This window comes from Buteo buteo, chromosome Z (genome assembly GCF_964188355.1).
Source record: "Buteo buteo chromosome Z, bButBut1.hap1.1, whole genome shotgun sequence".
NCBI lineage: Eukaryota > Metazoa > Chordata > Aves > Accipitriformes > Accipitridae > Buteo > Buteo buteo.
The window spans coordinates 41,738,254-41,751,863 of record NC_134204.1 but is presented as its reverse complement, the minus strand read 5'-3'; the positions used below and the strand labels follow the sequence as shown (position 1 = coordinate 41,751,863).

The 13,610-nt window shown below is 40.0% G+C and overlaps 2 protein-coding genes across 6 annotated transcripts in view; both read left to right on the top strand.

The window, feature by feature from the left end:
- The window catches only part of MAMDC2 (MAM domain containing 2), a 63,882-nt gene extending 60,934 nt beyond the window's left edge, over positions 1 to 2,948 (top strand). Inside the window, exons 12-14 of one of the 2 annotated variants that reach the window (XM_075020398.1) lie at positions 303 to 559; positions 1,621 to 1,705; positions 1,992 to 2,948. In XM_075020398.1, coding sequence (XP_074876499.1) covers positions 303 to 559; positions 1,621 to 1,705; positions 1,992 to 2,053 — 404 coding nt within the window. In that variant the 3' untranslated portion in view covers positions 2,054 to 2,948. Of the gene's footprint in view, positions 1 to 302; positions 560 to 1,620; positions 1,706 to 1,991 lie in introns of those variants that run through there. The other variant, XM_075020399.1, reaches the window with a different exon arrangement.
- A 4,431-nt stretch (positions 2,949 to 7,379) lies between these two features.
- SMC5 (structural maintenance of chromosomes 5) overlaps positions 7,380 to 13,610 on the top strand; it is a 55,331-nt gene continuing 49,100 nt past the window's right edge. For 3 of the 4 annotated variants that reach the window (XM_075019687.1, XM_075019686.1, XM_075019685.1), the window contains exons 1-4: positions 7,380 to 7,532; positions 9,198 to 9,339; positions 10,495 to 10,547; positions 12,885 to 13,047. In XM_075019687.1, coding sequence (XP_074875788.1) covers positions 7,396 to 7,532; positions 9,198 to 9,339; positions 10,495 to 10,547; positions 12,885 to 13,047 — 495 coding nt within the window. In that variant the 5' untranslated portion in view covers positions 7,380 to 7,395. Of the gene's footprint in view, positions 7,533 to 9,197; positions 9,340 to 10,494; positions 10,548 to 10,619; positions 11,103 to 12,884; positions 13,048 to 13,610 lie in introns of those variants that run through there. The other variant, XM_075019688.1, reaches the window with a different exon arrangement.

Here is a 13,610-nt window from a genome sequence, read left to right as displayed (position 1 = left end):
CCGGTTTATGAACAGCTGATTTTGTATTCCTTTCTGTTGCTATGTATTTCATCAGATATAAACAAGTCTTTAAGTGTTCTTATATTAGCATTCACAAATATTACCATTATTACACTACAAAATTATTACAATATCACAAATACTACAGTTCACAAATACAAGAGTCTACAGCATAAATATCTGTATCAAAATAGTTTCAATAATTTTCAGTCATTTTTTATATAATGAGCATGTTGACCATAATGAACATGCTGAGAGAATGTATTCTACTTTGCTAATATTTGCTTGTATATCTTTTTAAGGATACTACATGTATATAGAGGCATCCAACATGGTCTACGGACAGAGAGCCTACCTAGTTTCAAGATCACTAAGAGGAACTGGAAAACAGTGCTTGACATTTTTCTATCACATGTATGGAGCTGGGACTGGATTATTAAGTGTTTATCTAAAAAAGGAAGGTGATGATGAAGAGATTCCTTTGTGGAGGAGGACAGGGGAACAAAGCATCTCATGGTTAAGGGGACTGATAGAATATGAAAGCGATAGAAACTACCAGGTAAGAAAAAACAAACAAAAAGCAGTCAAAATGGAATATTGAACTGAACTATGTGCTAGAATCCACGTTTTGGGTTGTATAAAAAAAAAAATTAAAATGTAGAGAGCATTGAATGGACACCTGAACAAGCTGAAGTAACATGTAATTTCTTACAAATGAAGGTAGGGAGGGAATTATTAAAGACATTAATAGGCTGCAAGTATGAAAATAGTTCATTAATTCAAAATTTTTAAAAAAGTATTTAAATGCTGTTTTCCCATCATTTCTTGTCAGTGGTGGTAATTTTTATTTAGATCACTTGTGCAATTTCTTTTCCTTCAGCTGTCTAAAGCCCTGTCTAGATTTGACATAACCACTAAGCTGTGATAAAACAGCTGCTTCTTGCAGGATAGTCTTTCTGAGGTGGCACCAAAGGCAAGGAATGATGCAAAGCCAGAACTCTGCCTTTGGTTTCAACAGTGCCATCATTTCAGTATTGCCAGAGATAAAGCCTGCTTCAGTTTCTCTGTCAAAGAGGAAGCTGAAATTGCTATTGACTGAAACAGCACTGGGCACAAAACTGCACAGATCACTAACGAAAGCTGTTGTGTGGGGTTTTTTAATCACTTTGCCTTAAGAGCCTGAAAATTAATTGGGGGGGCGGGGTGGGGAGGGGAAACCTTTTACAGAAAAGCAAGTTTAGCTTCATCAGTAAGACCATAACATAATATTGTAATGCCTTTTTTCCCCCTCAAGTCTTGCTTGCATATGGGCAACACACCATGGCACATTTGGGCTGAAAAACAAGATAGAAATGTCACATCACTAGAGAAAATTCATCAGTGGTCTATAACACACAGCAATTTCTTAACAAACTGTGAGAACAGATTTGCTTCCTTTGGCATAGCACACACCCAAATTCTCTGACCAGGGCAATCAGTCCACTGATGGAGCATAGAAGTTTCTTTCCAAGAAGCAGGCTTTCAGGACACACTAGATCCTTGAATAGACTGCATGGGTATTACATTTTTTTAGTCCTTCATCCTGTGGGATTCATGAAAAGCTGTGTCTTACCTTTACAGATTATTTTTGAGGCAATCCGTGGTGTGTCAATGAGAAGTGACACTGCTATTGATGATATTCTGTTCCAGGCAGGACCCTGTTTAGGTAAGTTTAAGCCTAGCAATTCACAGTGCTTTTAGTAATGAGGTAGGTGATAACGTCTTCCCTTGAATCCCCACTGAATGGATCTGAATTTAGTATCATGCTGCTTGGTTAGTGCAGAATTTTTGTGTTCTAATAAGATGCGAGACCATGCTCAGAATCTGGACCAGTAAACATGCTGTGGTGGTCCCATTTAAATCCAGCATGGTAATTACATTCTGTCTTACACATTCTTTTGTATGATAAAAATACAAATAATTACAGTATTTCCCCCTTCTTTGTATTCTAGAAGTGGAAGAAATTCAGTTCTCATCAGGCTATCCTGACAACTTAAATGAAATTGAGTATTAAATACAGTCTGCTGAAAGGAATGAAGTGCGTAGAAGATTTGTGTGTGAGAAACTGCACAAACTGCCTATTTTAAAATATTTTTTAAGTAAATACTGGACTGGTTTGAATATGCACCAATATATAGGAAGAACTCAGAGCACTCATGTTCCTTGCCTTTGCAATCAAATTATCGACTCAGGGCTTCTTAGACTGTTTTTTTTCTCTTTTGCATGATGTATCAGTTATTATATAAAGGCTTCCCATTTTGCACAGATCAGTCATTTTAATGCTTTCTTTTTTTTTTTTTTTAACCTTTCTGGTATATAGTTAAAAAGAAGAAAGTAAGGGTGCACAATTAAAATCCAATATTGTGTTATTTTTAAATCTGCATTCAGTGAATGTTTCGTGTTGGGTACAGAATGGATTTTTGTTAAGGAAATTATAAATATTTTGAAATAATAAAGAAAATAGTATTAGCTACTAGTAATAGCCTACAGGTTAAGTGCAATTATTCTTGACAAATCTCTCTGGGAAACTCTTAACACTCTGCTGGCAATTTTTTGTGGTTTTGTATTCATTTACTATAACAAATATATTTGTCGTCCTTGCCAATAACAAACTCACTTTTAGAGTTCCAGTATAATTCAGTGTAAGCTGCTGACATTTTGGACTGTATTAAATGAAATGGTTCAAAGCTGTATGTTTTCTGGCTTACAAGTCTTGGGGATTTTTTTTAATCAATTTGTACACTCAAAAGAATGCACTTACACTTTACCCACTACAGATGCCTTGCATTTATATTAATAGGAAACTGAATTCACACAACTTGTTAATTTTTAAGATTTTATGTGTTTGTGTGTAAGGTTTTGTTTTGAAATTATGATAACTTCCTAATAAAATGTAACTTTGAAAATTATCTTATTGTTCTGCTCTAGACTTTATAGTTACTGGTGTAATGAGAAACAACTGAACCTAATATAGTAGCCTGAATTCAGTATTTTGTATATGAAGAGAATGAAATGTGTGGGTCACATCACCTAAGATAGCTGACAAAAAGCAATCATCTGATCTGCTGTAAGAAGTTCCTGTATTTAGCCATAGAAATTATTCTTAACAGCCACCACATTCAAGATGTTGCTGCAAGATGTGAGCCCTCAAACGGGGGAATAGCCTCTTCTCCTTTCAGAACAAGTACACATTTTTCCTAATGGCCTATAAGGATCAACAGCACCTGGGACAATCTAGCCGCTTGCATCTTTAATAAGTTTTCATTTTGATGACACAAACAATTGAAGAGCTTGTTCAGTTAAATACATTCAGTACTAACGTGTTTGACCACACAGATGGAAGCAGTTTATTATTTCCTAGAGACTGAGGAAGAGCAAAAAGGAATTGACATCTTAACTGTCTATCCTAGCTACCTACAGTCCCCATTGGCAGCTGGTTCTGAACACATCACTCTTGCTATTATTCTGAAAATGAAAGCAACCAGAAACAATGGACTGTTGCCTAAGAGTCACTATCTGTAAGGCGTATGCTTTGGTATCAACATTCAGATCAAATTATTAATAAGAACATAAGCAAAGTACTCTATTTCACTCTCCATTGAGCATTCTCTAGGGACCTCACTAGTGCAATGATTTTGTCAGTTCGCTGAGGGTAGTAATTATCCACAGGGCATGTAGCACCGTCCTGACTGCAAAAAAAGCCTAAGTTCTTCTTTCAGTAGGGAACAACAGCACCTTTACACCCATTTCTTCCTGCACGAATTAAAGAACAGAAGGAGAATTTCAAAGGAGGCTTTAAATTACTTTAGTGCCTGCTGAATATCGGTTTATAGAATAGGAAATTCACAGACTATTGAAAGAATGGCTGCCAAACATCTGAAAACTAGGGAAGGTGCATTAAGATTTCTCCACTGGCAAACTTCAGTTTTACGGTGAGATAAAAAACATTCCATCAGCTCTGTCCAGATAGGAAACTCCTGGTGCAACTAATTTCTGCCCTGGATCCATTTTTATTTACTATTTGTTCTGTTCTCACTGCTGCAGTAGCTGTAGAGGGACCACAGCAGGGCAAAGCACAGTTCTGAGGCATGCTGTACTGGGCCTGTTTACTGTCTGAAAATTTCTTCAAAAGCTACTGAAGAACCTACAAGTAATTGCTTTGATCCCAGTTGTGGCACAGTCCATAAAATGTAAATTAAAAAGAAACCTTCAAAAGCAGCTATAACACCCCAAACAGTAACAGGCTTGTATTTGATTGCTCTAAATATAGCTTTGTGCTGGAGTGGGACTGAACTTGTCCTGACATCAGAAGAAAAAGCCTTTTACTGCCCTCTTGTTTAATACTCTTTATTCTTTAAATATTTTCCATTAGTTGACATTTTGTCATTATGCTTATTAATTTCCAAAAAGAAGGCCAAATTCAGATCTCAGTTACACCAACGGAAAACCAGAATAACAACATAAAATATCATTGTTATTCTAGCTTTATGCTAATGCAAATGAAACCATATTCTGGTTGACTATTGTGTCACACCAAAATAAACCTAACAGAAATCCAACTTTACAGTCATGAAGCTTCACTAAGACAGCACAAGATGAGCACTAAAAGACCTGGCATTTTATCTACCTTGATCTGAACACAGCTCACAAGTGTGACTGCCCACACTCGAGAGACCCACCACTCCGAAAGGACCGCTGTATAAGGTAAAAGGCTGAAGAGAGTACACTTTTCCTGCAACATGACAGAGTCAAAAGGTTCTAACCTTCACATTTTGTCAAAGAGAAAACATCAGTCTCGTCCTACCTCAAACAAAACACTAGGTGTCAAATGTGAAATTTACTTAATTTTAACATTTACTTTGGAAAAACATTTCAGTTTGTGATTTCAAGTTTCTTAGTTGCTCAAGTATGAATGAATAAACTTTCAATATTCCTTTACATAAGTTTGATCTGTATTAACCTTGCTGTTTTCTTCCCATCCCTCCTCTGTTGTTCTCCTGTCCACCTCCTGCACCTTTCTGTGCATATGTTTTTTCTGAATATCAGCATTTTGGTCTCTTTGCCAACTGCATACCCTGCTATGTTCCTTTGCTCACTGCTATAGTACTATGTTACATCTTGCTGCTCTTATGTTCTGTATTAGCTTTTAAAACCTTCCTCTCTTCTTTCAAGAACTCCGCCTGGTCCAAGCCTGGCCTACTTTGCAGCCTTTGCCATCTCCTTTTTTCCAGCTCTTATCAGCATGCATACTCACCAGATCCTGCAAAACGCTCCCTGACAAATTCTGGGAAAAACGGATCTCTTCAGCAGTCTGTAGTGGGAATATGTTGAAATGGTTTCTTAATCTACCGCCTCCTTCTCTTTTGTTTGGTTACTTAATGAGTCTAACTCTACCCTTTTAGTCTGCAAGCTTGAGACACAACTGATTTCAGAGACTACAATTTTTATTTATTAAATAAAACATTACCAACTAATAAATCAAGTAATATTCTAATTAACTAATAGACACACCAGTGTTACTAATTTACAATGATACAATTTCGCACTCTATTACGCAGCCATTACAAAGTTATTCTCACAAATCATATGAATGACATACTTTCAATTTCATTATCCTTTCCCTCCATACCACATAGTGCTAGGGTTCATTTCTATGCTCATCATTCTGCACCAGGTCTCCTGGACCTGGTAGAGTTCAGTGGGTTATCCAAAGCAGCTGTCTGATGTCCTGGTGGGCTTGGACATGCAGGTCACCTTCATTACTATCTGTGGGCATCTGCACTCAATACTGCTGGAGGAGAAGTCCCTTTCATTATTTAATGGATCTTAATCTTTCTTTCCCCATTTTTTCCCTGTATCTGGAACAACCTTTTCACTGCCCTTGTACCTCTCTTTATCTACCTAAATTACCCTCAAAGAAGCAACCTGCCTTAAATTACTTTTTTCTTGTTGATACCAATTCTGCTACATCCCCACCCAAAGATACTGTTGTCTCAGTAGTCTTTGGCAGGGTATTATGGCAGTCTCAGTCTTTGCAGGGTATTACAGATACAGCTGCTTAGGTACAAGTGGCCTTGCAAGCCTCCACATGCCAAGTATCTGGTTCATACTGGAAAAACTTGTAAACTTTCTAGGACAAATCACTCCAGTTACGTGTCAATTCCTTTACCTAGTTCCACTTAAGCACAAGCAGTTTATCTCTGTCTTTCAGCAGTCTTAATCAGCCCCCTGGTCCCTCATAAAAGCTTTGGCTAGTTATGAGGCCTTGTGCTCCAGCAGGAACTCTTGGTCTGAGAGAAAAGATAAAGCATGTGGGAAAAGTAAGGCACCTGCAACACCACTGGTGATGGCCCTGCAGTCACGGTGCCAAAATCTCACATACATGCATTCCTCTAGGATCATTTCTGAAGGACACCTATCCTTCCTACAGACGTCCTGATCTCTGAAGTAACACATGTAAAAAATGTTTTTTTTCTGTTGATTTGCCAAAAATTAAGAAAAACTAAACAAACGCAGACACGTGCTGAACTATGAAAGCAGAGTTCGCTCGCCCGGAACCCAACCCTGTCCCCAGTACGGAAGGAAGATACCTCCGAAGCACTGGCCGCCCAACTGCTCGGCTGTGCTGCCACCTCGTGGGAAAGCCGCCATCGCCACTCTCCCGCGCAGCGTTACGCTGCCCCGCCGCCGGGGAAAGGCCGGCAGCTGGCGGTGACAGCCGAAGGGGCCGGGGCCCGCAGCCCCGAGGCCTGCCCAACCCCCTCCCACGCCGCTCCGGGCAGCGGCCTCCGGGAAGCACGCCGAAGACGGTCCCCGGTGCCGGTCGCCCCTCTTCGGAGGGGTGAGCACGGGTGGGAGGCCGCCTGCGGGGGGGGCGCGGCGCAGGCATCGGCACCTTCCCTCTGCGCAGCGCCCGGCCTTCCACGGCCCGAGCCACCCCACCGCGGGGCACGCCGGCCGGGAGTCACCGCCCTCCCGCCGCAGCACTGACCGGGAGCTGCGAGCCCGCGAGGCGGGAAGGGATCTCTCCCGCCGGCCGGGAGAGGCCAAAGCTGCGCCTCAGGCCGCGCAGCTGCCTCAGCACTGGGGAGCACGGCCAAGACCCGCCGCCTCCCGACTCCTTGTCTGGAACCAAAAGCAACGCCACAGGCTTCCTTCCCGGACCCCCTCAGCACCCCGCTCTCCTCTGACCAATGGGCACCAGCACGACAGGCTGCAAGCCAATTCAAAGCTTCATCGCGGTTTAGTCCCGCCCCATCTGCCAATGAGAGCGCTCCTCACCTGCCCGCCGTTTCCCTCCCGCCAATGAGAGCGAGGCGCGGGCACGTCCCGCTGCCGGGGGTTGAGGGGGCGAAGATGGCGGCGGCGGGGAAATGGAGCCTGGGCGCCTCTCAGCTCGGCGACGGCGGCAGCCAGCGGGCGGTGAGGAGCTCTGCGGCGCGCCCCCAATTCGTCGAGGGCTCCATCGTCAGGGTCTTAATGGAGAACTTTCTGTGAGTGAGCGGTGGGCGCTTTCTCCTCCCAGGTAGCGGCGGGCGAGCGGCGGCCATTGGCCGTGAACTCCCGGCCGCCTCAGAGGTCGGTGGCTCGCTTGGGCGGCTTCGGCTTCCTTCCCCCCCTCAGTCCCGTTTAAAAGTGGGTGCGGGGCTCGGGAGCTGGCGGTTAAGACAGGAAGGCCAGACCCGGAGCCGCGGGCTGGCGAGGCAGGGACTTGCTCGCGGCTGTTGTTTTCCGCCGTGGTGCACGGAGCGAGGAGTCACGTTCGGTTAACAGGGAGCCTTATTAAGGCCTTGGATACCGGGGCGAGTCGGGGCTGGAAGACGGAGTGCGTGAAACATTTTTTCCTTGGAAGGTGATGCCTTGCTCAGAGCGGGGAGCACCTGCTTTGTGGATTACGAATCTTGTATGTTCCTAGTGCAGTGTCGCTTCCCTGGGGCTGCGTTCCCCAGTGGTGGTCGTGTCGGCCCTTCATCCCCTAAGGTGGTGGTTCCAGTTGTCCATGTCAGCTTCTGCATGCATTTTTTTCTCCCAGTTAGGTGATTGTCAAGCAGTGGAGTAGGAGAGAGTGCAGGAGATGTTAATAGGGCAGCAAGGACTGGCCTTGGTGTTATCTTTTGTATGTACTTTCTCCAGCCTCTCTGTATTGGGAATACTGTTCTGTCTGCAGTTGCTAGTAGAAGTTTTCAGGCCATTTTCTTGTGGCTGGTATGCTGATAGCTCCATGTCAGCCTTGATAACAGTTCTGAGTAGTGTAGTTCACGGGTCACACTACAGATCTAAGTGAAGCTTCAAACATGGTAGTTTAAGCCTCAGCATTAAGGGTTCAGATACCTTCTCTTCCAGAAGTACATGGATTATGTTACTGTGTTACCATTAACTGCTTTCTCTTTCTTCCTTGGTGTTAGTGTCTCAGTTCCCCTCTGTGTGTTTGGTACAGTGCGGAAACAGAACATCAAATGGTGAAGTTCGTTACGAATTTGGGATCTTACTGATCATACCAACATTAGTTGTTTGTCTTGAATTTGCATGCTGGGGCTTGGTCTCTTTCTGTAGTTGCTATTGCACTAGGCATGCTGGATGCACATGATGAAAGATGTCTAATACAATTTAAAAAAAATCAGTGATAACAGGCTAATGTTTTAGGTTGTTGTAACTTAAGAAGGCTACTGCAGTGATGTACCGATACAGAGTTCCACAGAATTCTTGCAGAGCTTAAGACCCAAGTACGTTGTACAGGTTAGATGAGTGGAATCTCCTTCTGTGACTGCAGTGCAGCTGGAATTAAATGTAACAGACTTGACTGAATTCAGTCAATTTTCTTTCTTTTTTTTTTTTTTTAAATATGTAAAATAATATGATTTCCTAGTAAGGTCAATAAAAATTGTCATTATGTGGTTGGATTTCATTCTTTATAACTATTTGTTATGAAGAAAGTTGTTCTAAGTACTCTGGCTGGTAGGAATGTATTCCACAGTGTTCTATTGTAGTGTTAGTTTTCACTCCGATGTTTTCTTACAAAATGGTATTGGAGGATTGAGTCTAGATATGATAAAATTATCTGTCTTATTTGATATAATCATAAAGTGTTTTTAAGCAAGTAAATTTTTTTTAAGATGACATACTGTTTGTAAGGTTCAAAAAATTACTGTGATTTTCAGAACATATGACACGTGTGAAGTACGTCCAGGACCCAACCTGAACATGATTGTAGGTGCTAATGGAACAGGAAAGTCAAGCATTGTTTGTGCCATCTGCCTGGGACTGGCTGGAAAACCTTCTTTCATAGGGCGGGCTGATAAGGTAACTATGAACTTTCGTATTTTTCATGTTTAATCTGAATTTCATTAAAAGCCCTGTTCAGCAGAGGAGGGGGAAAAAGACTGTTTTCCTTGATTTGCTTTATTTTTATAAAAAGGTGTCCAAATTGTAGAATAACCTGGTCCAGAGATGAAGGCTTTTACCAAAGGGGTTTTGTCTTACTTAACTACTTGTCTTGGCTGAATTATGAAATGGAAGCACCTGAATTGTACTGGCACCTGAGCAGACTAGAGGTTATATTTGAAGATGTCTAAGCCTCCACAATGGGGAAGGGAAATGCCACCTAATGCATAAATAACATTTGATCAGAAATACCAAATAAAGGAGAAATAAAAAAAAAAGTCTAACTTATGTTTCCAAGTATACAGAATCTGTAGAAATAACATATATCCTTAGTGTGTCTGAGAACTTATCTAATAGCATGGAGCCACTGATCTTTGATTTAAATGGAATTTGGATTGTTTTGGGTTGTTCTACTATTATTTTCATTTTTTGATCCCAAGAGATATCATGTGTTGACATTATAATAGGAAGTTTGTATTGTCAAATTTTTAAGTTTTGCCCTTGCTTTCTTGGATATTCTGGTTGGATGGGATATATTTCAGCAAACCTTTGGAGCACTGAATCTGGATACCTAAATGTACATATTCTCTGGTTGCAGCTCAGTCTTAAGCAAATATAAGTATGGAAATTGACTGCATGGCAGCACTGTGTGTTGGTATTTTTATTGGTTTTTCATGTTTATGTATTTTTATACTCTTAGAATTTGCAGTTCTATTAGTACAGATATTTGGTAATGTCTTTCATTTGTATTGCCTTTGTTCCCTGAATTCATGAGAAATTCTTGTTTCCGTGGATCTGTTGGTTATAATTTGTGCAGTTTTGAAGGTTGAAATTGACCAGAAATTGTTAACTTGTGGAGGAAGTTCTAATGCTGCTAGTTGATGAGGAAGATAATAGTGTCTTCCTTTATTTTTAGTTAATACTTATCCAAAATAAATTTTAGTTTTTAATTGTGAGTTTTCAATAAAATATCCCATTACAGCAACTCTATTATACAAATAGATATTTTTGTAAGAGATTACATTTTAATACACTGTTATTTTGCAGTAATAACTTCTATAATTAACTTTGTAGGTTGGTCTCTTCGTAAAGCAGGGGTGCTTGAAAGGTGTAGTAGAAGTTGAACTGTAAGTAATTAAATGTATTACCTCATGCATTTTTAGTTATATTGTTTCCCAACACAGTCACTCATAAAGTTGTGAAAAAAAATCTGGTGTACAGAGATCTGTCTTTAAGCTGGTGATTTACTTTTTGTTTTTTTTTTTTTTTATCCAGACTTCAAAATTTTAAGGTTAAATAATTACCATGCAAGAAATAAGCAGTGATAGCTGGTCTTTGTTTCTCTTTCTGAAGCATTTTATCTTGTTTCGATGTACAAAGAATATATAGATAAAGATTGATGTATATGGTGTGTTTAGCGCTTGATTACATTTAAGGTTCAGATGATTCTGGTATAGTCAGTACAGCCATCATGACATAGTGGTTGGAAATTATTTCTAAAGATAATAATAAAAAAAAAAGTCTTAAATTTTAAAACCAAATGTTCTACCTTCACTTTCTTATACTGATACTGCTGGTATGAGGGGGTCCTCTACATTCTTGCTGAAAACATCACATACTGAAACAAAAGAAGAAAAGAAAAAAAGTAGATCTGACTAATTCCAGCTAATGCAGTCTTCTAGGTAAGCTTTTGCAAAACAGAGCAACTGAAAGTCATTTGGACTTACTCTGTAAAATTCCATCAGTAGCTTGTGGTTACAGGGCAATATTACATGCTTCCTATAAGGTTTGGGGTGGGTTTTTTTGCCAACTAAAGAGAGACTGTCCTAGTAGAGTTCCTAAATGCATGGGTTTTGTGGAGATCTTAACATGAAGCTGCAATAGCATAGGTGGTTTTGATAAGCCTTGACCTGATCTGTTGTCCTGAGCTAAATATAACATGGAACTAATCAACTGATTCAGAGCCTGAGTTAATTTGTATAAGAGTTGGCCACCCTGACCAAATTGTATAAAAAGGTTGTGTTAAGGAAAAAAGATATACTGGAACAGGTCTTTGAAAAAATCTTATCCACTTTTGTTCTTATGGGAGTGATCAAGTAAGACATTCTTTGGAGAGTGGCCAAGCAATGGGTCAGGAGGTAGGATGTCTTTCAGGTAGATGGTGTGATTGTTTCAACATAGATACATCCCAATGCTACTTGAAAGTCTGAAGAGAGACTTGCAGTATGTGAAGACTTAGCATTTTTACTGTAGTGGTTGCAAGGTAATTCAGTCCTTCGTCTAATTGGTAGAAGATATTTAAATGCAACATCTAGGGTGAGAGACCAATGATGCAGAAGATTGCGTTTTGACAGAAATTTTAAAATTTGAGTTCTATAAGCATGCAGTCTCTTGATTGAATTTGGCTGTTGGATTGTAACTAAAATCAAGAGTTATAGTACTAAGAAGTCCTTAATTTGATAAAAGAAAGGAGCATGGCTTTGTAGGTCTTTTGAAGGAATTCTGGTATATTAAAATAAGGTAGTGGATACCTGTGAGGAAATAATCACACAGTCTTCAAGAAGTAGGCTCATATCCCTATGGCATTTATTGCAAACACTGGAAGCTGTTGAATTACTCACTTCTACTTTGACCTCTATTCTTAAGTCTCCTAAGGTACATGGACTCCAAACTGTTATGAGCCCTTATCCTCCATGTTTAACAATATACTGACTGAACAGACACTAGACAATTTCTAAATCAAAATGGTGACCAAAATTTCAAGAGTTTATGACTATCTCATTGCTCATTTATTATTGATGCATCTTAACCAGACCAAATTTTTGAAGGTAAGTATTGAGCTAGAGAAGTAAGTGGCCAACTGATGCATCTTTGCTGTTCTTTAAAAGCAGAAAATGAAAACAAATTAGTATTTTTCATACTGTGCGATACTATTTTTAATCCCAAATGGAATGTATACATGTATATACACTATAGATGTAGTTCTGTACACTAATATTTTTTATTTCAAAGGCATAGTGTTACTGTGCACCTCCTGCATACAGATTTTAAAACTTACTATAAATGTCATATAAAAAACTACACTGTTATGTAAACTATTCTCATCTGTAACAACTTTTAAATGGTTCATATATAGAGCCATAGAATGGTTTGAGTTGGAAGGGACCTTAAAGATCATCTGGTTCCAGCCCCCACATTCAGCATGAGTATGTCATTTCTATGAATAACTTCCTCTGAGTTAAGATTTGCAGATATTCTTGATGTTTTCCATGTGAGATTAATTCATCACTGAAGTACTGGACATTTTCTGAAGCATAAAATGTGAATGTGCTGCTACTGTGCAGTTAACTTATATTAAATATTTAGATATCTAAAAGTTTTAATACCGTAACTCTTAACATACTTTGGCACTTGGTAACCTTTGTATATTTTCAAAAGTGTAGACACATCTTTTTATTAATCAGGGCTAAGACACCTGACAACATCATCATCACACGTGAGATTCAAGTGGTGAACAACACATCAACATGGTTTATCAACAGAAAGCCAACAACCCTGAAAACAGTAGAAGAGCAGATTGCAGCCTTAAACATCCAGGTGGACAATTTGTGCCAGTTTCTTCCTCAGGTATGAAGGAATTTTGAAAGACAGTGGCTACAAATGGAGTGCTGTGTTTGGAGAGGGTTTTGTTGCTGCTTAGCTTTTGTAGCACTTCAGTGATTTAACAGGACAGCACAAAGAATGAGAGGGATGAGGTAGCCATACTGGTGTGATGCTGAAAGAAGGGAGGCACTGTGTGACAGTTTTGTACGTGCTGTCAGCTGACATTGAAAGGAAAGCTGCTGATGTTCCCCACGTTGGTGTTTGAGTAGCAGCACTAGCAGTGGTATCTCTCTGTCTTGTCTGTGCTGCTGTAGGGATGTTCTTATAAAAATTTCCCTGCAGATTTTTTGTTTAAGATCTTGAGATCTTATAGAAGGGGAAGAGTTCTCTGGATTTCTTTCTCCAAAAAGCAAAAAGCAGTCCTACTAAATGACTCTACAGTTGCAGCAGAGATTGCTAGTAGAGCCTTATTGGTAATGTCTGTGGCTCAACAGATTCTTGAGTGTAGTGTAGGAGTTAAAAATACTTCAGATCAAATTACGAAGGAGTAAAATCATCCTGATGGAAAATACATCCTAAAGGAGAGA